The 27,669-nt window shown below is 41.2% G+C and overlaps 1 protein-coding gene across 1 annotated transcript in view; it reads left to right on the top strand.

Moving 5' to 3' along the window:
* Positions 1-27,669, top strand: part of atad2b (ATPase family AAA domain containing 2B) — a 67,817-nt gene that overhangs the window by 8,866 nt on the left and 31,282 nt on the right. The window contains exons 15-24 of the mRNA XM_073492795.1: positions 233-323; positions 482-793; positions 1,379-1,529; positions 2,604-2,790; positions 3,257-3,442; positions 9,277-9,412; positions 12,803-12,996; positions 13,087-13,246; positions 16,135-16,257; positions 18,461-18,589. Coding sequence (XP_073348896.1) covers positions 233-323; positions 482-793; positions 1,379-1,529; positions 2,604-2,790; positions 3,257-3,442; positions 9,277-9,412; positions 12,803-12,996; positions 13,087-13,246; positions 16,135-16,257; positions 18,461-18,589 — 1,669 coding nt within the window. The remainder of the gene's footprint in view (positions 1-232; positions 324-481; positions 794-1,378; positions 1,530-2,603; positions 2,791-3,256; positions 3,443-9,276; positions 9,413-12,802; positions 12,997-13,086; positions 13,247-16,134; positions 16,258-18,460; positions 18,590-27,669) is intronic.

The following is a 27,669-nucleotide window of genomic DNA, read 5'->3' as shown; positions in this document are numbered from 1 at the left end:
TTGTATTGTGTTTCTTTTAACCTGTCCTGATAAGTTAAATCAAAATTCCTTTACATTGTTTGTAAGTAGTGGCAGCCACTGCGGCAGCTCAACCTGTTACCTTGCCAGCGTTTTAAAAAAAAATGTTCTTATAAGGCTACACGGGGCTTGTGCTTCTTTGTCTTTTAACTTTGTTCTTTCTGTTTGTCTTTTGTGTCTCCTTCCCTTTGTCCTCCCCAAATCCTCTGTTCAGGCCAGAAAGCACATCTTGGAGATTCACACACGGGAATGGAATCCCAAATTGGCTGAGCCATTTGTAGATGAACTTGCAGAAAAATGTGTCGGTAAGAATGACTATTGTATATAACTGTATGGCACCAGATGGTATGAACAAAATCATTTAGAAAAATTCTTTTGATTAAATCCTCTGACATTCATGGTCACTGTTCCACTTGAAAACAAAATGTATTAAGTAACCTTTGTGTATCTGACTTTCTTCCAGGCTACTGCGGTGCTGACATCAAAGCACTTTGCACAGAGGCAGCCTTGGTGGCATTGCGCCGCCGCTACCCCCAGATCTACGGCAGCAGTGTTAAACTGAAGCTGGATGTCACCTCGATTGTCCTGGGGCCTGGCGACTTCAGCAAGGCCATGAGGACAATCGTCCCAGCCTCCCAGAGGGCTCTGGCTCCCCCGGGCCGAGCCCTGTCCCCCACCCTCAGGCCCCTACTGGCCAACTCTTTCTCCTTGGTGCTGAAAGCTCTGCTCCGAGTCTTCCCCCACGCTCAGTGTACTGACAGGGACAACACACATGGTAGGGATTTGGGACCTGGGCGCCCATGGTTTCAGCTGCACCCTTTGTTTCACTTTCCCAGTGCTGGATTGTGGCTTCTCCCACCTTGACTCCTGTGCTCTTCTCTATTGCCACCTGTCTCACTTGTTAGTGTGCTTTCCCTGATGGCTCTTTGTTTCCCCCACCTTATTACTAAAGTGCTTTGTATCACCCAACTGAACATAGTCTGTGGTGAAACACTACCCCTGAGAATGCAGAGGTGATAGCACAGAGATTGGATAACCAGTCATCCTGCTTGCACTTCAAAAGCTCACATCCCATCCAGTCAACAAGAGAGTGTTTATAGCAGATTAGCCACAATGCAGCACTTGACCATGACTTTCCAAGGGTGCTGAAATGCTTTAGACGCCCATTAGATCACACCTAATAAGCTAGCTTTCTTTTTTCCCCTAATTTATTAGGGGAAATGGCTGCATTTGTGTCAGTGAAAGGGCTGCTTTGAGGATTAAACTTTGTAGAAATAAACTTTTGAGTGCATATGCCACCATTGTTTATCAGGAGAGTCTAGTTGTGTGGTTGTATAAGAAGTGTTTCTCTCTGTGCTAGGCGGTGACAATCAACTGCTCGAAGAGGACTTCTACAGCGACGATGACAATGAGGAAGGCTCTGCTTCCATCTATGAAGTCCAGCCTGCTGCATCCCCAAAGAGTCAGCTCTCCTCTTCCGCAACGCACAGACCCTTCCTCCATTTCTCCTCGTGAGTCCACAGAAAGCATACACTGAACATAATGATATTATTTTCAAACATGCAGCTGATGCTGAATACTGGCTACAGAATGACAACCTCTGTTCTCCAGGGTTCTTCTTGTCGTCATAGAGTCATCTAATTTGGGATTAATATAGATCCAATAGGCCTTGGAATTACAGTATCATCCTAGACGTAGAGAGCGACTTAATTAAGATATATCACAATGTTTTCCATAGAAGTCAGGCTGTATGATAAGGGCAATGAGCAACATATAGTGGCTCTCAGTTGTGGAGTCAAACGAGTTAGATTAAAGGAGAGGATTAAAATTAAAAGGGAAGGTGATAAAACAGTTCTGAAATCAGAATTGCAATCGCTACTTTCATTTAAAAAATGGAGAAAGGTGAACAAATTATTGAACCTTTTTAAGCTGTTTTTAAACTTCTAGTTTAACAAAATATGCTGCAGGCACTTTGCCCTCTGTGTATCTATATGACATACACACAAGAAAAGTTCTTCATAATACGGTGGAAGTTAGAGGTTCGCCCAGACTGTAACAAGCTTCTGAGACTCTCAGTAACCACTTCACTTGTGTGTGAATCATTCTTTTTTTCTGTTAAACGTCATCACTTGAGCATGGAGTTGCTTTTTCTCTTGTTGCTAGGAGTTCATTTTCTAAAGAGCCTGACTTGTTCTTTATTGTGCTCTGATTGTGCTCATTTATCCCGCTGGGTCAGAGATGTAATGTACTTAATTTTGTCCTTGATGATGATTATTTAAATTGAAGAGTGTGCTAATTTGTCTGGTATATGCTAGTATTGTCAGCATGTACTGCGGTAGATTCACAATGAAGGCCTGCTACTGCACTTAACAATAAAAAGGGATTCATAGTAAAGCACTTGCAGGGTTGTTGAGTATCAACTGTGGCTTTAAGTATCAACATTAGCTTATTGAAGAAAATGAATAAAAACTGAAGACAATGGGGCTTCTGCTGTGACAGTCCTGTTTTAATGAGTGTACAGCTGCTGGTCAGTGATCATAAGGGGTTCAGTACTGTGCTAACTATGAACTCCCTTCTGTCTCTAGCTCTGCTCTCAAACAGCCCACAGCATACCGGCCTCGTCTGCTCCTGGCCGGGGCCCCGGGGTCAGGACAGAGCTCCCACTTGGCCCCTGCTTTGCTGCACCACCTGGACAAGCTGCCAGTGCACCGCCTAGATTTGCCCACTCTCTACTCCGTCAGCGCTAAGACGCCAGAGGAGTCCTGTGCTCAGGTAACGTAAACACCGCTGCCTAAGTAAATGCAGACAATCACACACAAGGCCATCTGTTGCACAGATGGTTGAAATTTGGAGAGAATAAGCAACCTACTGGCTTTTAGGTTTAATGATTTGTACCATAACTTTTTTATTTATTCAGATTAACAAGTTTTACTACAATATGTGCATGATCTATCGGCTGTAGCTCAGGAGGTAAAGCGGGTCGTCTAGTAATCGGAAGGTCACTGGTTCGAATCCCGACTCCCCTCAGTTACATGTCAAAGTGTCCTTGAGCAATATACTGAACCCCAAATTGCTCCTGATGAGCAGTTGGCACCTTGCATGGCAGCCTCCGCCATCAGTGTATGAATGTGTGTGAATGGGTGAATGTGCCAAGTAAAGCGCTTTGAGCTGTCAGTAGACTGGAAAAGTGCTATAGAAATGCAAGACCATTTAACATTTACCATCTGTGTGGTTGTAGGTTTTCCGTGAGGCACGCCGCAGCGTGCCCAGTGTGGTATTCATGCCCCATGTGTCAGAGTGGTGGGAGACAGTGAGTGACACTGTGAAGAGCACCTTCCTTACCTTGCTGCAGGATGTACCCTCATTCAGCCCTGTCCTTATCCTTGCTACTGCCGAGACTCACTACTCACAGCTGTCAGACGAGGTGAGAACACAGTGTACACACACCTGAGCCGACATATTCAGATTTACCTGCAGGCCTTGCCCATGTTTTTAAGGTTGGTTACAAATTGCTGTCGATATACTTCCATTATGTGAGCGAGGCGAGTGTTAACCTGATGTCTTTTTTATACAGTATTGGAGGTTAAAGCATGATTCAAAGGGCTTCTTTCTTTTTCTTACACTTGGAAACGCTAGTGCAGACACACACATGGTGGCACAGTCAAGGCCGTCTGCTCCCACAGAGTTTTTATCTACCACTATGACTCCATCTCCCTTTTCTTGTCATTTATCCCACTGCCCACTTTTCTCCCTACCCCTGCTCCTTCATCCTTCCTCTTAGATTTATAATTCTATTTCAGAAAGCCAAAGCAGAGTCAGACCACCCGTCGTGGGTTAGGCTGTAAGGGAGCGATTGTGTCAGGGTAAGGGGAAATAGAGAAAATTGGAAGGGGGAAAAAGAGATTTAGATAAATAAGGAGGAGGGTCCTCTCTAGTCAGGCAACAGAAGGGCTTTAATTAGGTCCGGGGGTTGGCAGCCCCATGTCTTCACCCCAGGACACATGCACACCATATCAATGTGCTTGTGCAGACTGTGTGGATTTATTTGTTTCTAACTCTGTGTGTGGCTGCTGTTTTGGTAAAGCCTTAGCCCTGGCCATGCTCCACAGAGACATGCTCTTTGGATGCTTCTTTCTCTGTCAGGGACTCATTAGGCACCTGGGCTCTTGCTCTCATTGAGGCCTAAGCTCTTTTTAACCTTTTCTAGTTCTCTCTTTCTTTGTTATTTTTTTTTTCCTCTTTGGTATTTTTCACTTGTCTTTCTATTTTTTCCCCACACTATACTTTTGTTTTCTTTATGTTGTGTGATTGATAGTTCCCTGCCTGCAATTCTTTTTACTTGACTTAACTCCACAATGTTTGTTGATTCACATGCTGTGTTAAGAGATTATGAAAATGGAAGTAATCACACCCCGCGACCATTCAGTCTCTGTGTCAAATGGTAGATTGCTATTCATTACATACTAAATGACTGGCTGAAACCAGGCAATTACTTTTCTTATTTCTTTTGTCAAATTACCTTTTCTTTGGTCATTGAACACATAGCCTTGCAGCCTGGAAAATTGGGAAGCACATGATGGGACTAATGGTGTGCTCAAGTCAACATGGAGCCAGCATGAGGGCGTCAAGACTGTCCTTAGGCTATTCTGGCCTACTTCTGTGTGTTCTTACCCACTAGAGTGTTGCTAGTTTGTAGAGAAATTGCATCATTGCACTTGTTAATCAGTTCTTTTCGTAACTTTTTTGGAGTTAAAAGACCCTGTTTTGCTCATTTTCCAAGCTATATTTAAATGCAAATCATTATGTCTATACCACACACTGTGCCTTTGTCTGTCTCGTTCCAGCACTTGGAATGATAAATGCTTGGTGTAAATAGTTGACAAAAAGAAAAACATTATTACACTTGTGCTGGACTGCTACCCAGTTTTACTCTTGAGAAAACGCTCCTTACATTGACTACTTTCACAGTCGACATTCTCATTTATGGAAATCCAATAAGGCTTATTTCTTAAGTGTTGATTTATTTGGATTGTGTTGAACCTGTAGCTACATCTGGTTCTGCTGGATACTTCAGACAAGCATTAGTTCAATAGTTTTAATGAGGCTGCTGTTTAAAAAGCATTTAGTCATTTCTGCTTCCCATGACCACATGAATGTACCAAACAGACTGTTTAATAAATCTATACTTTCAGTTCTACTATATACAATAACATAACTGTGATGGTTTATTTATCTGAAGCAGGCTTCAAGTTTATGCCCATTTATTTTCATTACTATACTGAGATTAACCTAACTAGAAAAAAAAAATTTAAAAAACTAAGGTGCGACCAGGAAACGTGTTCATATAATTAAGACAGACATTCATCCTGCTAGTGATTTTCTATGCGATGCAGGTGTTACTACTAGCTGTGTGGAAGTCTGTCAGGGAAAAATAACTAGTAGTTGGTCCCACTGAAACAGTGCCCCGGGTTTTCAAGAGGGAGTATAATTTGCAGGCTATTTGCTGAATGAATGGAATTTTGCTTGGGCTGTTTATATTTTTAACTGTTTTGTTCTGTTTAATAATTGGACCTATTTGGTAGGATTGTTTGTTTTATCAAATCATACTGCTTATCTCTTGTCTCAAGTGTCCCAGTAGCTTTTTTCAGCGAGGTTTGATGAGTTTCGGTTTTAATTTTTCGACACCGACATGCTGCAGTCAATGGTTTCTCTCTATGGTGCTTTAAGTGATTTGGCTAACTCTGGGAGTGTTGTTTCACTTTCTGGCACAGACAACACAGTGACAGCTGCTGTCTCAGCTCCAAACCTCAGCAGGGAACGTACAGCATCCCTCCCCAGCCAAAACTGACACTACAGGCTTGGGTCCAACTACATAGTCTCCCTCCTTCCCTTAACAGCCGTTCACTCTGCTTAGATTGACTTCCTTCTTGGTGGAGGACCGATGGAAATTGCTAGAACATGTGATTGTAAGGGTGCAGAGACTGCAGTTAGAGAGAGACACGGTGTCATATCCATCTTCTTAGGTTTAGCGCCGTAACACTTTTGGAATGTTTGTTTTGAGGTCTTCCAAGTGCACTGAAAAGGCATGAACTGCATGCTGAAAGTGAATGCATGCTGCACAGATTCATCATTTGGACCTGATTTTAGATGCATCAGTCAACTGCTTACAATGCTGAGATAAAGCAGATGCAGCCGGATTTTGCTACACAATTTCAAATAGCTTAATAGAAAAATAATCACCAACTATTTTGATGATCTATTAGTGTTTTCAGTTATTTTTCCAAGCAAAAATGTCAAATATTTGCTCGTCTCGGCTTCTGAAATTCAAGGATTTGCTGCTTTTCTTTGTCATCTGTCATAGTAAATGAAGAGTCTTTTTGGTTTTGGACTGTTGGTTAGGCAATTCTTCAGGATGTTTTGGCATTTTATAGACTAAATGATTAATCGTGACAGTGATTGGCTGATCAGTCAGTTATGAAAATAATTATTAGTTGCAGCCCTACTATACTGAAAATTACATATCTCTGAGATTTAAAATAAAAACCCTTCATGATTCTGTGCAGCAATTTAAATCTACAGTTCTATAACAGCTTAAAGATGTCCTATATTTATTATGCATACTATGCATTATACATGCGAGTTATATGTTCTGAATTATAGTGCAAATTTGAAAAACATGACTTGGCCACACTAGCTGACAGAATCTGTTGGCTGGTGAAGTTACAGCAGTGCACTCTAGCTGAACTCCACTGCAACCATGTTGTCAATCTTCTTGTAATACCTTAAGAAGACAGAAGAAGAAGAGGAGTAAAGGTAGTCTATACATCTTTTTCCCTAGCCACTCCCTCCAGCTCATTTTTGGGGGATCCTGAGGCATTCCCTGACCAGATGGGATGTCAACCCTCCAGCGTGCCCTATGTTCTCCTCCCTGTTGGACGTGTGGGAACTCCTCCACAGGGATGCAACATAGAGGCAATCGAATCAGATGCCCAAACTACTTCAGCCTACTCCTTTCAAAGCAAAGGAGCTGCGTTTCTACTCGGAGCTCCTTTTTGTCCGCTTATATCCATGACCTCATTCTTTGGGTCACTACATAAAGCTCGTGACCACAGCTGAGGGTTGGAGCTTGGATCGACCGGTAAATCGTGAGCTATGCCTTCAGGCTCGGCTCCCCTTTCAACACGGCAGTCCAGTATAGCATCTGCATTACTGACATTGCACCAGTCGGCCTGTCAATCTCACACTCCAGTTTACCCTCACTCAGTTGTAACCTTTTGGACTTCAGTGTGTACATTATTGTCCAGATGTGATTGTGGAGGAATGTGCTTTGTTTATCTTTGCAGCACTTCTTGTTTCTGAGAAGATTAAAGTCCCACCTTTTAGACAGTTGTGATTCAGGAAGGTGTCTCAGCAATAGCTGTTTTTATGCGGATTATATGAAGAGTTATTCACTCAAGCTGTGTTTTACTGCCATCTCATTTTATATCTGCAGTAGTGATTTTTTTTTTTTTTTTCTCAGGAAGATTGAGACAGATTTAATGGTGCACAGTCAGGCATGTCTCACAGAAATGTTTTTAGTTTGCTTTAAGTCAGTTTCTGCAATTAATTATTGATCATGCTAGTAGAACAGGTGTCCAGTTTTGTTTTATAGTTGCTCTACGCAGCCAAACATCCTCAATTTTCTTTGTACATTGAGCTCTCTCCTCTATACCCCCCCTCCCTCTTTTTAATTATTCATCTCTCCACACATTTCTGCCACCCCTCTCTGTGTCAAAACCCTCGCTGCCTTTATCATGATGAAAAATACTGAGAATCATTACCTGCTGTGTGCTACATATACACTTGACTGTCTCTGGCTCCCCTACTGTCTTCCTCATTTTTACTCCATTCCATCTTTTCTTGCCCTTCTTCTGAGGAGAGAGCGCAAAAATCCAGAGAGAGAGGATAAGTAAGAGAACAGAAGGCAATGCAGAGAGAAAGGGAGAACAAACATGCCATGGGTAAGGGAGAGGATCGATGTGAAAGACAGATGGGGGGAGATATAAAGTGGAAAGTAGGTGCTTAGTCAGCAACAGGGGTTCCCATTGGGAGCAGCCTTGAGCTCCATTACAGAAGTGGACTGGGATCTTGGAAGACCCCCTGTAGCCTCCAGTATAGATGCATATCAGAAATTAAGGTAGCTGAAAATAGGCTAAAGTATTTTTCTGTCGGTACTGTATTTTACAAACATTACCGATGCGTTAAACATACTAGACAAATGTAGTTACAAAAATTGTTACAATGATCATTGTAGAGGGCCGCATTTGTGAGGCGCGTGTTGTGAAAGTACTGATGAGATGATTCAGGAATTGTAACAGTATTCTTGCAGCTCTGGAAAGTACAGCTGCAGTGATTAATCGTTGAGTTGTCAACCATTAAATTACTGTTCAACTATTATAATAATTGACTGATAGGTCAGTAATTCTTTTAAGGTAAAAAGGTCAAGATTATTGACTCTGGCTTCTTGAACGTAAATATTTTCTGTTGTCTTTACTCCTCTATGACAGTAAACTGGCTATCTTTGTGTCGTGGACATTTTATGGACCAAACAGATTAATTAATCAAGAAAATAGTCAACAGATTAACTGACTGAAAATAATCATTAGTTGCAGCCTTACAAAGTTTGGATGCTGTTTCAGTTTGATCAGGCATCATCTGGCCTCCAGTAGAAATGACTGAAGGCACATTTTCTTTTGACTACTGTTGCGACTAATGTGGACATAAAAAAATTCATCTGTTCATTAAATCCTGAACATCTAAGTGGTATGCTTAGTTTCTGCTGTGCTCAGTCGTGCTTCAGCTCAATGTGGTGGCTGATGAAAGCAGGCACTCTAGCTACACACTTTGTGACAAGCACAAATTGGAGTAATCAGTTGGATATAGTGGGTGTATGAAATAAAATAGTATTCTCAAAATTTGATTAATTTTTCAGGGAAATAAATTAAGAACCTAAAGAAGTAGATTTCATGTACTGCCCAATGAACACAACTTAAGAATAAAGGACAGAACCTGAAACATAAATCTACTATTATCCACCATAGTTTGATCATAGTAGGCTACATTTCTATATTTCTGCTGCTTCAGTTCATAGTAACATCTAGCTAGGTACCATGGCCTTTTATTTGTTGTTCTATGCTTTAACTGTTTTTATTACAAAAGGAGTTTAATTGTAAGGCATAGCAATATATTCTTAATAACTCCTTGATTTTTTAAATACAGGTGAAAAGTATGTTCCAGAGGACCTATGGGGAGGTAGTGACGCTGTGCCCTCCAGGAGAAGAGGACAGGAGGATCTTCTTTTCTGACCTCCTGCTGGTCCAAGCAGCCCGAGCTCTGCCACGCCTCAGGAATACAGGTACTAACTGTACTCACTTATGGAAACACATGCTGGATGAGACAGTTGTGACTCATGCCTACTGTCAGTCCTAGAGGGCAGTGTTGTCTACATGTGCTTCCTTCTTATCTAGCTTTGTTCTCAACCTTTCCCACAGTCCCTTTTGGATCCGTTGAAAGGTATAGGAGCAGATGTTTTCTGATTGGTACATTCGAGAGATCCTCTCGAGTGTGTTCCGAATTCACAGTCACACAGTGGAGTTAATTTTCTTGACATGATCAGAATCTGTTTAATTTCACTTGAGATTGAGAATAGAAATATGCAGAAGCAAGATATTGAGGGTTTTTCACACACAAGAGTAAAATTTGCCCAGTGTGAAGACCGTTTTCCTGGACATCTCTATCCCTCACCCACATTTGAAATGAGCCACCCCCACAACCCCATCCACCCCTACAACTGCCATTGCCCCAGTCCTTAGTGCTCCCCTAGCCCTCTGTTCCGGTTCAATATGAGAGAACTGTCCACCCAGGCTTTCAAATGGAAATGGTGCCCAGCGTTCATCCACAGTTTCCTCATTGATGCAAGGCAGGGGTTCCCGGCTTTACTCGCCCGGTGCTCTTCAGGGGTCCCTGCATGACTAAGATGGCAGTCTGGCTTCCAGCAGAGTGATGGGCAGAAAAGCAGCGAGAGGAGTTGCTATGAGAGGGCCCGGCCGCTATTAGCCATAATTAGAATCAGGGTTTGGATTGCTGCTAGTGAGTGAAGCGTCCGAGGGGCTGTGGAACCTTCCTAACGATGTCGGCAGATGCCTTGGGCGCGAACTGGTGCCTTGGGATAGGAGCAGTGGATATCCGCTTGCCTTGCTTCTTCACTCTGTCGTTGGCCAGAGGCTGTTCCTTAGTGTATTTCAAAACCTGTGTTTGGAAAGGAGCGTAGCTAAGGGTTTTCCCTGGATTTTTTTGAGAAGAAGGTCGCCATGGCTGGAGAACGTGCGTGGCATGCACAGTTGATGCGTGCACCTTTTAGAGTGCTGTAAAGAAATGTGATATGACAGACGAAAGTGTCCAAAGGGATTTAAATTGTATACCAAGATGGAACAAGATTGTGATAAATGATACAATCGCTGGAGTAAATGTCTGTCAAATATCCAACAGTGTTTATTTTGGCACAGGAATAAAAAAAATAAAAATGAAGTCCTCAATTGCAGATTGCACAATCTTTCTGGGCACATTTCACTCTTGTGGCTCCGTTAAAGTTTTTTTTTTTTGTTAAAACAAAAGGGCACAGAACCTGATGGGAAAAGCAGAGACAAGAATGATGAAGGAAATTAACTTTCCGTTGTGAAAATTAAAAAGATGCCAACAGGTGGTTCACAACACATGGAAGCTATTTTAAAATAAGCTGAATTTTAATAAGCACTAAAATCCAATAAAAAAGATGTGTGTCCTATTTGTATATTGCAGTAGTTCAGTTCAGTATTTGGAGTAACTGGGTCAAAAAACATGGGATCTTTTGAAATACTGTAAGGATTTTCTATTCAAATATTTAAGTAAAATAAATTAATAAGAAATTGGCATTCAAAATAGGTGGGAGTCCAATATATGGTCCCTTCACACTCAATTTGTTTGGTTCGGTCAAAACAGACACCTGTTTTCCTGTTTAGTTTGGTTTGAGCTGGTGTGCTAAGCTGTCAAACGAACTCTGGTGCAGACCAAACAAACCGGTCCAAGACTGCTTGACGAGGTGGTTCTTGGTTGTTTCCAAGCAGACTCTGGTGCGGTTTGTTTGTGGTGTGAAAGCAAAGGAACCAACCACATGATTTTTCATAAAAGATGTGGGATTTTAGCCTGATATGGAAAGCTTAATTACTCATGAATCCATCTGCTGATCGTGAACTGTTGAGTGATCTTATAATCGATCTGTAGCCTATAAGTCGCATGTTTATGTAATATAATTTTATGGTAGCACATTTTCCCTGATTAGTGGTCAAAAGCTGAAAAAACTGCTGTGCTATATCCTACTCCATGCACTGATGGCGATCCAACAATGATAAACCCTGAATCATTACAGTACAAGATGCCTCTTTTTCATGCTGTCTCTACCTGTTAGTCATTATTCTTAACATGGGGTCTAATTGCGCTCTAGTAATACTGCTAATGCTTATTATCAGTTATTTCTTTGGGGGCTATTTCTTACAACAAAGATTAAAGGACGCCATTACACATCAGAAACATTAAAGTGATGCTTAAGCTGCTGTGGAGTTTGATTTGAATTATGCAGGATAACACTTTGCCAAAACTTTCCAATCATTAAGCTGCCTGTCAGTCTGTATGACTATCAAGTGTACTCCTCTTGATTTGCCTGTTAAAAGTCAATGTGAACAGGAACTGGATCAGAACTGATGCAACAATGTATGATTTGTTCTCTTGGTCTGTGTGAAAACACCCTGGGAGTGTTATTTTTTATTTGATATGGGCAATTCAGCACGAAGGTAGTGAAAGTAATTTTGGCTTTGTCTCAATCCAACAGTAATTTACCGATGGTCTCAAGTGAAACCCCTGTGGTTAAGAGTGTGGGCTTGGAGGTGCACTTACTGTCGGATCCTGAGTGAATGTTTTTTGAATATCTGAAAGATAACCTGATGAAGGTCTTTGTAGCGAAGCGTTATTATTAAAATTAATTCTTGAAAATGCAAGTGAGGTGAACGGTGTGTGGGACTTTTTGCACTGAATGTCAGACTTAAAATTGACTTCTCCGCAGCAAATTTCTGCTTTTTAAAATTATCTGTCAAGTACCAACAGTTGGAAAAAAGTGAGGTTTGATATCTAGTCCCATGTATTTCTGTAAATTTAGTTAACCTAGCTTTCATTACAATCACATATTTGTTTGACTCACGAATAACGGTAATTTATCGATTACCTTGATTCTGCAGAAATTGTGAATGTGGGAATTCCCTGTTGTCTCCACACTTGAGTGCTGCACATAATGCGCGTATGCTTGGTAGAAGCGCATCAAAGCAGTTGCTGATAAAAGGCAGTGGCCAGTATTACAAAGGTGGCCCAGTAGCTTTTCTTCAGCTACAAGAATCTTAAAACATGCTTTTCTTTTTTTTTCCTGGGGAAAGTATTTTTTGGTCTGCATTTGCAACACTGTTCAAAGGAAATGGTCAAGGATCAGGTTTGAGATGAGACTGTGTGGTAGCTTCCAGCCAACGTGGAGCTGATTGTTTATATTTTATATTTGCATTGTTGGTATAGTGATTTTGCCCGAAGCTGTCTTTGTGTTTTTCTGCTGTAAGTAAACGCACAAAGATTATTTATTTTATCTCTGGATCTCTCTTGGTGTTAGAGCTTTATTTCAAACTATTTCTCTGTTTTTGGTGCCAACTTTTTTTTGCTTGTCTTTCAACAGAGAGGTGTAAAGAGGTATTGCTGGTGGCAGAGGCTCCAGGCCCAAGAGTCCTGTCAGCAGAGGAACAGCGCCGCCTGGCTGAACAGGAAGATAACACACTACGGGAACTCAGGCTCTTTCTCAGGGATGTGACCAAGCGCCTGGCCACTGACAAACGTTTCAACATCTTCAGCAAACCAGTTGACATTGAAGAAGTATGGAGAAATTGAGTCGCACCCTGGGGTCTCAACCTTAGTTTTGCCGATTTAAGCCTTTGTTAAAATATACTTTTTCGTGTGTGTTAGGTGTCAGACTACCTGGAAGTAATTCGGCAGCCTATGGACCTGTCCACTGTCATGACCAAGATTGATACCCTTCAGTACCTGACAGTGAAGGACTTCCTGGTGGACATCGACCTCATCTGCAGTAACGCTTTAGAATACAATCCTGACAAGGATCCTGGAGGTGAGGAGGAAAATTCCGCAGGCATGCTCATGAATACATACATTCACATACATGTAGGGTACTGTGCGTAAATGCACATGCTATGTACATGAAAATCCATGTGGGCACAGTTCATATGCTTGCACTCCATCAGACATGTGCCTATTTTTACTTAAACTCAATCTGCCACGAGTAAAAAATAAAAGATTAAATTCAAAACAGCTGACATTTTTTTGTGCTAAAATAGACTAAATTAGGGATGGACTGATTATCAGATCAGATATTTAGTATTTTTCCCCTGCCCGATTGCCTCTAAAATAAATTAATGTAGAAATGCACCACTTTGGATCTGATGTAATAACCTCTCTGTGTCTGTAGTCACCAATCCGTAGTCTCACTCAATTTATCCCAACACTAAAAATAACAGAACTCTCTCTCTATTAATACATAGAGACATCCAGGACTAGGTCAAATAAGTAAATTCACCCAAATGTCAATAATTCCTTTTAATCCCAAACTCAATTTTAAGAGTATTCTTCGAGCTGCTGATGAATATCCACAGATAACCTGTCACACTTGTAAATTCTCTATGAAACTCTTTAGTTTTTGTAATGGCATATGGCAGTCCCTTAATAATTAGACAGCATTGGGCTATCCAAATAAATATGACCATGTGCTTCTGTAGTTATTGTTGTATTCCATTTGGCTGTCATTGTGTGAAGAAAAAGTAATTAGATTTAACACTTAATGACTTACGAAGAGGGCTTCCAGGCAGTAAAATTACAGAACCTCGAGATGTTTTTCTTCAACTTGGAAATTCAAATGAAGTAAAGTGCATACAGCCCCAACTGAAAATAGCATTTCCACAGTGTAATTCTTGCTTCGTAGCTGGAAAAGGCTGCATATGCATGAAAATTTAATTGTGTCTTGTCTTGCAATTTGAACTGATTTTTTACTTCATCCCATCTCAGCACCTTTTCCAAAGCCTAGTATGGGCTTCATAATGAGTGCTGGAAAACACAAAAACACACAACGACACAGAAACAAACAAAGACGTGCACAGGCGTAAATCCAATTTATTTGTCAGCTATGTTGCAATAGCTGACAAACAAATTGGATTTATACTTATTGTTTAAAGGGGATGCATGCTTGCATAACAGGGAAAAGACCATGTGAAGAGAGATGTATGTTTGTGTTTGCATTCAAAAGATAACATGGAAAAATGGTGGAGAAAGCTGAGAAGAGCTTGTTGCATCAAAGAACAAGACTTTCTACCTAAATCAAATGCTCATCAGCCATGCCATGATGTTAACTGAAAGATACATACAGTAGGCCTTCAGACCATTCAATTGATGTGACCATTTTAATTCTCGCCTTGTGTGTTTAGCGACTCCGGTTCCCTCGCAAGGCACAGATATAGCTGCCTGAAACTAATGGGAAGCAATTCTCTGCCAGCCCAAATGAATAAATCATATCTCTGTCTTTGCAGGCGAGGGTCTGGGTCATTTGTTGGAATGCAGGGTCTACAAATGATACACTAAAGGGGAAAAATGCAATTAGGCAGTTTAATAAAGAAGACTAACGAAGCCTCTTGCCTGCTCACCCAGTGTTTGGCCCAGGGAATATCGCCCAGACCCTGCACAATTACGCTGCTGGGGAAGTTCTACACTAGCTCACAAAGTGTTGGGAAAAAGCCTCATTATCCGTCAGTGGTCTCTTTCTCCTTGTCCTTCATACTATCTTTATCTTACTGTCCTCCATGTACAATCATTTTGGCTTCCTTGTCTTCTACCTCCTCACCTTGCTAAATAATTACTTTGTTATGTTAAAAAGGCTGATATCTCGGTGCTGCACAATGTGTCTCTGTGTCATAGAGACTTCTTTGTTGCTTGAGGGCGATAACAACCCTTTGACTATGAAGGAATGCATAAGCAACAGCGTTGTATGTCAGTACATTCTTGTCTGTTCTAGATGGGGAGGTTAGGCGGGGCCCATAAGGGTGCTGATGAGCTCTCGTCAGCCCAACTGGCCTTTGACACCTTTTCCACTGACAGGCATTTCTGCCCACTTTCATTTACACACACTCAGACATACTCTGTCAGTAGAAAAGTGCATGCACATACACATACATACACACAAATTGCCTCCATCGCAATTAGGCCAGCCATCCTCCAATTAGACAAAGGAAGCTGGCAGATTGTGACCCCTCTACCACTCTCTGCCTGAACTGTTCTCCCTCTGCCTGCTGTAATGAGAGACTGCCTGTTTACAGTGGCTGTGCTTTTAGCCTCCCTCTTCAGCTCAGTGTTTATTTTTTCCTCCGTGGATGCAGGAGCAGAGGAAAAGGAGGATTTAATGATGCTGTGGTACAGCTCAAGGAAAAGAGGCATGAGAGTTAAAAAAGGTTGAAGGAGTGAATGAGTATGCATTTAAAAAATATTTCAGATTGCATGTATACTGTACAGCAGTACAGTGTGTACTGTATGCACCCACCTTTGTCTTAAACGGACAAAGTGGTGTTATCAAGACTTCATGCATGTCTGATTTCTGCCTGCCAACATTTCTCACCAAAGCCAGGTCTATCCTTTTATTCTTACTGTGAGAAAATGCTACAATCCCTTTTCTCACAGATACAGCGAAATGGGGAGGGCTTGCCATCGAATCTTTGCCTTATACACGATAGGATGTCGAGAACATGCAACATAAAACTGCAAACTACATTTCTACACAAGCCTTGTCGACAGGCGAAAAAGACTATTATCTAAAAACTGTTATAATACCATGGCAGAGATACTGGTTTACATCCTGTGTAACAAAGGACATGCCCTTGAACACATGCTCTCATAGAAAACCACATTTTTGTGTCGTGTGACTCTAGTGTTATGTTTCACTGTCTCCTTCTTTCTCAGACAAGGTGATCAGGCACCGAGCATGCAGTTTAAAGGACACAGCCCATGCTATATTTGCCTCCGAGCTGGACCCCGAGTTCGACCGCATGTGTGAAGAGATCAAGGAGGCACGCAAGAAGAGGGGTAAGAAAATCACTTAAACAAAGCATAATGGAGGGAACGTTTTTTATTGATTTAAATAAGGCATACTAGCTGTTGTACCTAAAAGTAAACTCTCTAAACTGTTGTGCAGGGAAAGTGGGACACCATAAAATGGGAATCTCTCTCTCTAACCATGTGTAAACAGCATATCCTTAATTAGCCTCTTATGAAAAACAAAGTTTTGCAAGATCATAAACTCTACTAACTGATGCTACTTGATAAATACTTATTTTGACTACACAGCCCTCTTCATCTAGGGATTGTTGTTTGCATGATATTATTGGTAGAGCAGACTAATAACTCTGAACCGAGCATCGCTTGTTTATCTGAATATATGGCAAATGTATATATTTGGAAGAATACTCACTCGCTTGAATAATGAGGCCTATTCAGTCTGTGTTGGCTGTGTAGTTCCCAGCCTCCCCTCTCACCCCCTCTCTTATTTTGTAGAACTTCTCTGATTGATTATTTCGGAGAACAGAAACATGCTTTTGGGAAAAAAACAATCTGTAGGGTAGCCCAGTAATACTTGATGGAGCAGTCAGTTTTTAATGTAGAGTATGTGGCGCAGAAAAAGAGCAATGCCCGAGGCTCCAGTGTTCCAGACAGTACCTTCTGTGCTAGCTGTCTGCCCGGCACTCTGCATCTGTACACTCACCAAACAGCCCCAAGCGATGCTGAGTGGATTTAGTGTAAATCTAAGTTAGCTTGGTGCACATAGAAACATACACATATGATGCAGTGAAATTATATACCTAAGCTTTTAAGTACTGTCTTGTGTAAGTGGTCAGACATTTAATCACATATGAATATTTTTTCCATACTACATGTCCATACTAGAGTAGGCTAATTAACAAAACTCCTTTACATTTAACAAGGTCCAGCTGTGTGCTTGCCAAAACAGCATGTGTTTGTGTATGTGCAAGCACATCTGCAGGTTATAGACAAAATATTGCATAAACCTGGATTACAGATGGCTATGGAAAGGAAAAGGACAAGCAGTGTTACTGCTGGTCTCTGCACTAACATGACAAGAGAACAATGGAAGAATTACAATTGCAGTAAATTATACAATATTTCGCCAAGACTACAGAGTCGGAAAAGATCTAACCATTATTTTATTGGTTGTCCATGAATGGATCTCCGTCCTTGCACCTCATGAGAAAACAAAACTATTCTCCTCCATACGAAATACATCAAATTACATAGTTCTCTCCCCATGCAATGTACTTTATCTTTACCCATTCAAAGAGAGGAAACACTTTCACACATTATTTAGTACTTCTGGTCTGTCGTCTTCCTGTAAAATTTGTAGAAATGTTAAAAAGCTCACCAGTGTACTGAGGGTACTGCATAAGAAGCCCCAATTTTTCTCTTAAAAAAATTATCTACAGTATGCACAGCCCTACCCCCTGAGGGCCTATTGACTTCTGACTTAAGCCGCAGAGGCCTGACTCTTCCATGTCATGCGGGAAACTTATCAAAGAGGAAGCAATTTTCACAAGTCACTCTGTTGCTTTTGATTTCCTCTTTTAGCATCTAACAGCACAGGATGCTAAATGAATATTGCAGGAGCAGAAGTCAACTGCCTGAGAGGAGGAATACAGCAGTGTAAATATTTCATCTTCCAGTCAAGGTCCAGCTATAAAGCTATCAATTAGCCCAGCACGGCATGATGTCCAATTGCAGCAGTGTGCAAAACCCACAGTGCATCTGTGGGGATTTTCTCCCCCGTGACGAGATGAAAGGAGCTGTGATAGATTTGGCCAAAAACTTAAACACCAATTGATGTCAGAGTTGAAATGTCTCATTTTCAGGGGCTTGCATGCCTCCACACTCCACCTCTGTTTTTCATTCCTGTCACACTCAAGCTCTCGGAGTCAAACATATAAAAAGCCATAATAATACTACTCTAGTAGTTATATTTGTGATGATTGACATGCGGCTGTACCTCACTCACCATATCACAGCCCCTTGGTCATCCTTTCCTGTCGGATCACATTTGTTTTATTGTCTGTCAAAGTGCCTTCCTAGTCCCTGGTGTTCATACACACATCCACAAACACTATCCTACCAGCAGTATATTTCAGAAGGGTTTTCCCATTTACACATGCACACAATTTGCACATACACACACAAAGAGCATTGTTTGTTGTTGTTAACTGATCCTGCATGATCACCGCAGACCTCCAGACGCCAGCTCCGCTGACGGCAGCTCCAGGTACTGTGGCAACCAGAAAGCAGCACACTGCAGGCGAAGAGCAGGCCAGGAGCAGCACTCAAGGCGAGGCCACTTACAAACAATGCACCACTAGTAAGTATTCAAACCGTCCTTCAGACCGCACAGCTTATATCATAAACAGGGTGAATAATGACGACTACAAAGTGATCATGCATACAGTATGTGTGTCCTCCATACCAAGTTATTTGACAGTAGTCCACTGTCAGACCACATGGTGGTAAAATTGATAGATACCCTTTCTAACCAATTTGCTTGTGAAAAGGTGAAAAATGACAGCTACCACTGAATTATATTTGCCGTTTTGCCAACCACGTATAAAGTACATGTGCACAGCTTTTGTGCCATACTAATTGTGTGTGCATATTTTTGAAAAAGCAATGTAGTTGCACCCCGAGCTCTAACAAAAGCAGAAATAAATCAGTTTCTCCAAGTACAATTTTACCTTTCTGTTTGACTCAAACTTTAGCTCTCTTTTCTTTCCTTGTTTTTTTTTCTCTGTCTCTGACGCTGCAGCAAGCAGCTGTGTTGTAATACAGCAGTATACCAGATGTATGTGGTCCCACACACCTGCATACACACTCATACACATACATTTTTCAGCAGTGGAGAAGCATCACGCTGAGCAGCCTCATTAGTGAGGCTGCTCTCTCCTAACCACTCCGAACATGACCATGCCACAGAGCAATTACATGCCCACCTGTGGCAAACGGCAGGTGCCTAAGGGTGACGAGAGGGCCAGATATGGGCAGGGGGCAGACTAATGAGGCTGTTACCTGAATCAGAGTTAAGCAGGTTTTGCATGTAATCTGAGAAATGCCCTCTGGCTTTCACCTGGACAAAATAAAGAGAATGAGTTAGGCGCCTTCAACAGTCACAATCTGATAAAGACACAGGAGTGTGGAGGTTTGGTATGTGTCGTGACATATTCTTTGACTGAAGTAGTTACGCCTCAATAATCATAATGATCTGGTTGTTTGCTGTAGCCAAAGTTTAGATTCATTTTTGTGTGTGTATGTAGTACAATTGTCCAACACAAGGTGGTGCTTGTCCCTCATGAGAGTGTTCCTAATGGAATCCCTGCTGTGTGTAAAACGTTTCTTCTCCCAGGGAGATGGTCCCTTTTTGAGAGATGAGGGCCTCTGTTGGCCGCCATAAAAACTGTACTGCTACTCCAAGAGAAAACGGTAATATAGCACAGAGGAGATATTTAGATGTAATTGTTTAATCCCTCTTAGACTAATTCAGTCGGGCGAGTTTTGATTGAAGAGCGCAACATCAGACATGATCCAGTGGTTTTTCAAAGATGTATTTTTTTTGGTTAAGGGGTTAAAATGTAAGCATACATTGAACTTCAAAAAATTCGCAAATCTATAGTTTATTGCCTTGGTATTTTATTTTATCACATGATATTGTGCAGGCAGTCCTTATAAACTAAGATCTTTGTGTGTATTGTACAAATGTATTAATGTCTACTTACAGTATTGGTTAATTTATTGCACATAAAACCTATGTAATTTCTTACCAATCAAAACTATTCATTCACACATCCATAGTATAACAGCAAAGTAATAGACGAGCATATTAACATGTGAATCAACTAATTGAGTAATTGTACAATCCATTAAGACCTCTGCTTCTTTTTTAAGGGTGAAAGCCAGCACAAGCCCTGTATATGCTTCTTTTAGCTATAGTCGTTATCTACCAAGCCAAATGTCAGGGATGCGGACCACCAATTTAGATGCTCTTGGGAGAGTCGTTATCAGCCCCCACCAGAGGCTTAATTAATTAGGCTAACTCAGGTGATTAATTTGTGACATCGGCAGCCAGTTCTCACCTGGAGCACCTCAGCAAGGCAGCTATTAGGCTAATTGATCACAGAGTCAGTCATGTCTAGAGGTATGACACAGCCTCCTAATGAAAGCACGGTGCATCTGGTGGAGGAGATGCCAATTTCTGTGTCTAAACCAGAGAAATAAACACTTCATGAAATTGCACCCACTGCAGTCGTCGGGTCATTTAGGGGGTTGTTGGCTTTCCCTTCCTCCTCTGTGGAAGGTCAGGACACATGAAGGTTAAAGTTATCCAAGATCATTACCTGCAGGGGGAGGCCTATCTGGTGCTGTTTTGGTATCTGCAGTTCTATGGGGCTTTTATCTGGGCCACCTCTCCCTCTCTCCTTCCATCCCTCTCTTCCGTTTGCCTAGAGCTGAGAATTGCCTGTGACATTCAGATATGACGGAGAGTGGTGGCAGGGATGATGTGCGCTGTTTGGGACTGTGGAGAAAGTTGCGCGAAAGGCTTTTTAAAAGCGAAGGATATTCCTGAATCAGGTGTTAAAAGCACTGGATAAGCCTGGCTGTTGAGATCTAGATGGCTGGGGCACCTGCTGTCGCTGCCAGGACAATCAGGGTTGCAAAGGTAGGAGACCTTGCAGCTGTTAATGCACAAGAAAACAGGAAGAAGAATGTGGTTTCCATTAGCTTGCATGGATAGCTCTGTCATGGTTTCTCGGCTCCCCCCTCTCTTATAGCCCGCTTCTGTCTAACAACCCCCTCTCTCTTTCCTGCCAACCCCTCCCGGGAGGAACTGAAAAACCAGGGCCCATTACCTGTGCCACACTGTAGGGTTCATTCATAGTGCTGCACCACAAGGAGCCAGTTCAAACAGAGTGTCTTCCTTTCATTCATAATTAAGATATCTCAGTGTTTCTCATTCACTCATGGCTGTTTTTGCAAGTTAAATCAGTTGTCCTTTTTCTTTGACAGTCAGAATGCATATGCAATTGATTGCTTGACTAAATATCAATATCAGATTATTCTCTTGCTTTTCAGAAATGTCATACACTTAAGTGGTGTGCTACTTTCCAGATTGGCAAAAAACCTTTCTTGGCCTGTATTTTACTTGGCATGTCTACCAGTGTTTTTCCACTGCCAGTTGACAAGATTCCTTATTCAACTGTTGAACTGTTTATGGAAGAAAAGAATAACGATGCGGCCGCTGCATAATGTGTCCTCCGCGTCACTCAATAGCATGCCCAAGGCAACAGCTACCAGGCTGCATTCATGTAGACGGAACACTGCTGTGTCTCTCCTCCCCCCTGCCTTGTGTCTCACATCACGGTAAACAGACAGCTCCTCTCCCCATTGCCAGTGTCAATCCATCACAAGACCTTGATGGGATATTTAAAATCATAATAAACACTCCTGCTTCCTTTTACCTCAGGCTGAAGTAGTTACTGCATAAAAGGATGGCCTGGATTTTTTTGCTCAGGACAAAAGGGCACAAAACAGGCACACAGCTTGTGACATGCTGTCACAGTTGCAGTGCAGGAGGAAGTAGGTTAATAGGATGGCACTTTTTTCATTTAAGAAACATAAAGGCATTGTTGAAGACGAGTCTATTAAATTTTTTTCTCATCTGTGCCTTTTCTGTTTAGAGTGACTGACTACTACACTTACTGAAGAGAGTTTAACCTGGAAGCCAATGCGTTTTGCATGCTAGCTGACGTCCATAATACCTCCTGAGTAATTGTTGTACTTGCAGCAGCTACATACTCCTAGCCGCCAATTCTGAAGCTATACTTTTCGAGTGCTACTTGTCAGTGAATTGAGAATTAAGTCAGCGTCACTGTACAAGGTCCTCTTTTGATCCAGCCATATTGTAAACACCCTCAAAGTCAAGGAGAGGTAAAGGAAAGTTTTTCTTTTTTTCACTTGCTACTGTTCTGCCTGTCGTTCTCTCATATGTTCTTTTCCATGTCACCCAGTCCCTCTGTTTAAATGTTTCCCCTTGTTTTTCTCCTTCATCTCACATTTTTTGTTCCAAATTTGAAAATTGGAAAAGAAAATGTGATAATCAAATTCTGTCCTGTAGTCGATCCTGCCAACATTATTGTCTTCCAGCTAAGTACTGGTGTGCTGTATGTCTTTGCATTAATAGATTCCTTTATTCAAATTAGATAATTTATTTTCAGGTATTATTTAATATAAGTCGTCCTATAATGCACTTTTCAGTTAACATTGCATGTACCAAAACCCCTTCAGAGCAACAGCTGGTACAGACCACGTGATGAATGACATCTTGTTCTGTGAATGCAATATCTCTTCAGCTTCCTAAGGGATAGAATTGCGACATACTAATGGTCAACACCAGAAAACAAAACATCTTGCCTGAAACTACAATGGCGACTTTATTATTAGTTATTAGAAGTGGACACTGATTCTCCCCAAGCTACTTCTCGGCTACCAGGCGAAGACAATCTTGAGTTGCACACTCTGACACCCCAGAGGCGCTCACTAATAAAATCCATGCAAAGCATGCAAAGCCCTGAGCGAATAAGCGCTGAGCTTAAGCTGCCATTTTGTGGGCACAGATGCCTCTTGGATCATTGTGGCACCAAGCGTGAAATGAATGTAAAATCATCCATGATGCCTCTTGCTTCCATTTATTGTTTTAGGGTGCAGATGAGCTGACATCAGTGTTAGTGTCTCCGAAGATTCATTCTGTGTCTGCGGGTCTTTTCACTCCCATCATATTTCTGTGTATAGTTGTTGCTGCTGCGTGCTGAGTGTACACAATCGACAAGGTTGGGTGGTGATCCTCTTCACAGGATTTTAATGCCTGTTTTTTTTTTTTGTTTTTTTTTTATCACCGAGCAATGCAGATAACCATATACACTATATTATTGTACAGAGCCTCCATTTCTGCCTGAAACAAATGAGCCTGGAGAGTTGCACTGGAATGATTGAGCTTTGCTGCTCATTGCCTCTGTGCATGCCCAATGACTGCAAGCTGTGATGCCTAAGGATGTTTGAAAGGTGATGGGAAGGGAGAAGGGAGAGAGGGAGGCTTTTGAATACTAGACAGAAAGAGTTAGAATGCCAACAATGCCCAATTATGATATATGGTTACTGCCTCTTTAGTAGCTAGGCGTGTGTTACACAGACAATGCCAGGATATGCCAGGGGTGGGCATGTAAAATACTGCCAATGTGTAGGTGGTTATTTTAATGCTGTCATTTCTTCACCTGATGTCAAAGCTTTGTAAAGCCTAGCAGCCTTCGTGCAGTGTCTACACGCTGAAATTTCTGCTGATTGACTGGTTAATCAGATGGCTGCACCTCAAATGACACATTCATTGTTTTGAGATTGTGTTTTCTCTCTAGGAAAATCTGTCCATCACAAATTACATTCAGAGTCTTCCATGGGTGGTTTGGATTTTCACAAAGGATTGGCTGGCCTGCCATTCCAATTAAAGTGAATCTGGTGCTGTGCTTTCGATGATAAAGGATCTTCTTTTATTTCCTGGGTTTCTCTCCAACACTAAGAGCAGCCCAACATCTCAACATTTAGGCTGTACTACAGACAGAAAATTATACAAGGCCTCCTGGGCTTTTACTCTCATTGTTTTTTACCATAGTGCAGTCGATTAGTCAATTTCAGTAAACATCAGAAGCTAATAAACGCCAAGCGGCCTAATGGGGTGCATTCCCTCTCTCGGCCTGTTACTGATAAGTTGTAATTGACTGGAACAATTGCACAAACATGATGCATTAGTGCTTGATTAGTTGAAATGACTTATGGATTTGTTGGTGAGATCCAAATTATCTTTTGGACTTTATGCAATACTCAACCTAGCTTGATGGAAAGTGAAGTGCTATCTGTTTCTCATTAAGATCCACCTTTTTAAAAACGTGGCCAGCTTATGTATTACGGTTTGCATTTGAATGCAGAGAATGTTTTTGAAGATTCAGTTACTAGTGGTCTGATTTATAATATATTGCCCACAGTACTGCCACAGAAAATATCAATTTTTGTTAATGGTTTTTGTGTAATCTATTGAATAGTTTTGGTGTTTATTGGCACTGATCAATTATACATTTTCTTTCCCAAAGTAGAATTAAGTTAAGCATATGTCTAAATGTTCAGAGGTGGAGATTAACTTTCCTTAACACAAAGTCAACCATTTAGACTCACAACTCTGGGGACTCCTTAAGAGATGGCCACATTAAGAGACACGAGTCACATCAGACCACCAGAAGAATAGGACTGTGAGCCGACTGGGTTTTTAATTACATCAAATTGCTCGTAGAATTGCACTTATCCAGGCTAATTGCCACATTTCCATTAAAACCCAGGGATGAGATGCATTGTCTCTCAACATAGATGCCCCTTTCCCACTAACCACTTATTAAGACCAAGTGCAGTTATATCACTCATCAGCTCTCCAGGGTCTAAGTCAGATGTGTGAATAGTTCATTGCTATTTGTCAAATGATCTTATCAGTGGCATGTCAGTTACTAATCGCCCTGTGTTCATGCAGCATTAACATGACGAATTTTAGTAAGAGCTTTAAATTGTTTTATGAGCCAGTCCTGCTCTTTGTTGTTGTGGCACCATCATGCCAATCAGGGACAAGTGGCTGTAAATGGCTCTTTGTCACACAGACCTTTTCAGCGGGTGGACCTTACAGGGGCCCTTACATATGCAGTCTAAGCACAAATTACATAATCAAAGATTAACATGGTTGAATTACTGTCACTCTGGTGGTCTTAACACAAATTAAATTGTCGCCTTCATAAACGAAATCAGAACTTTTGTGTTAGATTATATCACATTATAAGCTTTCTGGGCAGCAGAGTCTGTTCACTGTTGCCAAGTCACTGCAGAATAATACAACTGCTGAAGGCTATTGTTTGAATGTTGCTTTAAGTTAATTCACTTTGGGGTTTGGATGTGCGAAAAAATGCTATTCGCCAATCTGATCTGTATTACACTACACAATTATATTCATGAGAAACTGGTTTGAAGTTATGAAAAAAGTTTTGAAATGTGATTGTAAGGTGAGTGTGGGTGGACTGGATATACGAACATCCCTTGCCTCAGTAAAAAATCTCCCAATAGTACAACCACTGACTTCAAAGGGAAGAAAGTGTTTGTACACGGGAATGTGAATCCACATAATCCGCTATCAATATTACTGATAATGATTATTCAGAACCATCTTTATATGCTGTGTCCTTTTTGTATAGGTCTTTTTTAAAAATGATATTGCGAACACTTGTTGAACAGTGAAATACAGTTGTCCAACCAGCTTGACCACCTTGAAGTATAAATTGTGTACATGTGAATATGTAAATTAGCTACAACTAACATGGTGCCCATTTCTAAGGTAGATTTTTTTATTGCAGAACAAAGTCAAAGCATTAGTAGAAACTATAACAACCTCCCTTTTTATAAAACCCTCAGGTGAAGCGGTGGGGTATGAATGTGTAGGAAGCAACAGCAGCGCAAATGGCAGTTAAGAATGAGCTACTCTGTTTGACACCCTAGAAAGACCATTGAGTTGGTTATTGTAACGCAAGTACACAGCTGACATATTTAGCAGATCAAGAGCACAGCGCCACCTGATTTGCCTGCTTGAAATAGCACACTCACTTTATTTCAGGTAGACTGTGTACTCAATAAGAATAAACATGAATTGATGTCAAGCTCTATTTTTTGTCATTGTTTGCTAGTAGAATTGTTGGACCAGCCAAAGCAAAAGCTAAGGGGCAATCACTAGTGACCTCAAAGTCTGTTGCCAACTACACCATTTGGCAGTTTTAGTTAGGATTAGCCTTAATCTAGACACTGTAAGAATGTTGCAATTAGTTGGTGGAGGAACCACATTTCTTATTTTCATCAGATACCTCTTTAGTACAGCAAATAGTGTATATCATATGCAGCAGTAATCTGCAGTCATAACACAGCTTCATTCATTGATGCTGTTCATAACAGCAGGAACCCAGTGTCTCAACTTTTAAATATCACTTTAAATAAGTAGATTAGTGGATGTTGTAGCAGCAAAGGTGCCTAAAAAGATAAGTGATTCGACTTTCCAGAGGTCTGAGCACAGCTTGATCGTGTAAGGAAGCAGATGTTTGTTTTAATGTTGGCACTGAGGAGCAGATGATCATCAGGAAACAGAATGTTGAAATATGGGGCATGAAGGATGTGGAACAAAATTGTTAGTCTGAGCAAATAATTGCTCATAGTCCAATCACAGTCTAGTGATTTGCAGTGACTTCATGTATGTGACTGAAATGATCTGATGGACGTGTGACCTCATTTTAATTTAATTGGACAGCATATAAAAAAAGTCAGTGAATCTCAAAATGTATCCAGCAAGGTGTCTATGTAGAGCAAATAATCCCTGTGTAAACAGTGTTTAATTTAATATCTCTTTCTGCCGAGTCCTATTATTATACAGCTGTGACGACCTGAATCCCTTAACAGACTCTCAGGGTATCTAATTGGTATCTAATCAAATCAATTTAGGAGGTGTAGGAGGTCCAACAAAATACAATGGCTATCCTTCACAGTGAATGTGATACGCCTCCAGATAATGGCTTTTGTCAGTTGGTCAGCAGAGTGTAAGCAAACATGGCAATAACAATATATCCAGCAATAATCTAACTAATTAGATCCTGTCAATTATTTTCTTTTTATTTACACAGGTATATAATAAGGTGTTTAAGTGGTTAAATTAATATATTTTCGTAGCTCCATAAGTTGCATCAATTGTTAACACTGCTATTGCAAGGTTAGAATCAAAGAAAAGATTCAGCCACAACTAGACACAGAGCTGGCAGGCAATAAGGCACAAATCTTTAATAGAGGGGTTAATTAGAACTTTGTACTGTACTATTCTTATCATATGGAAATATATCTGGTGCTCTCATTGAAGGGCACAATGTATCCTGATGGCCCAGAAGCAGAAGGAAAAGAGGATGCAGTAGAGTTTTTTTTTTTTTTTTTTTGGTGAAAATCTAGTTCTCCGACTTGTGCACTAACTGTAATATCAAGGTCTTACCCTGATGTCACCATTTGTTCACAGTATTTAACTTCAGTGTTTCATTTAATACAGTAGCTAGCTGTTGGACATTGCCATTCTCTGTTGGCTCTCCCCCACAAGTTGTGCGATATCTCGTACGTCAGTCAAATGAGCCAACTGGTGCACATCTTTACCTCATCGCTCTGCCTTACAGCTTGTCTGTATGCAGGTTTTTGCTGGGGGCGACAGACCTTTCCCCCAGAAGGTTTTCATACCTCGCTTTGTATGTACGCTTGTGCGTAGGCTGACATCTTCAACAGCACTTGGAGCTGCTGGTG

This window comes from Pagrus major, chromosome 22 (genome assembly GCF_040436345.1).
Source record: "Pagrus major chromosome 22, Pma_NU_1.0".
Taxonomy (NCBI): Eukaryota; Metazoa; Chordata; class Actinopteri; order Spariformes; family Sparidae; genus Pagrus; species Pagrus major.
The sequence above is the reverse complement of the archived record's forward strand: the minus strand, read 5'-3'. Positions and strand labels throughout refer to the sequence as shown.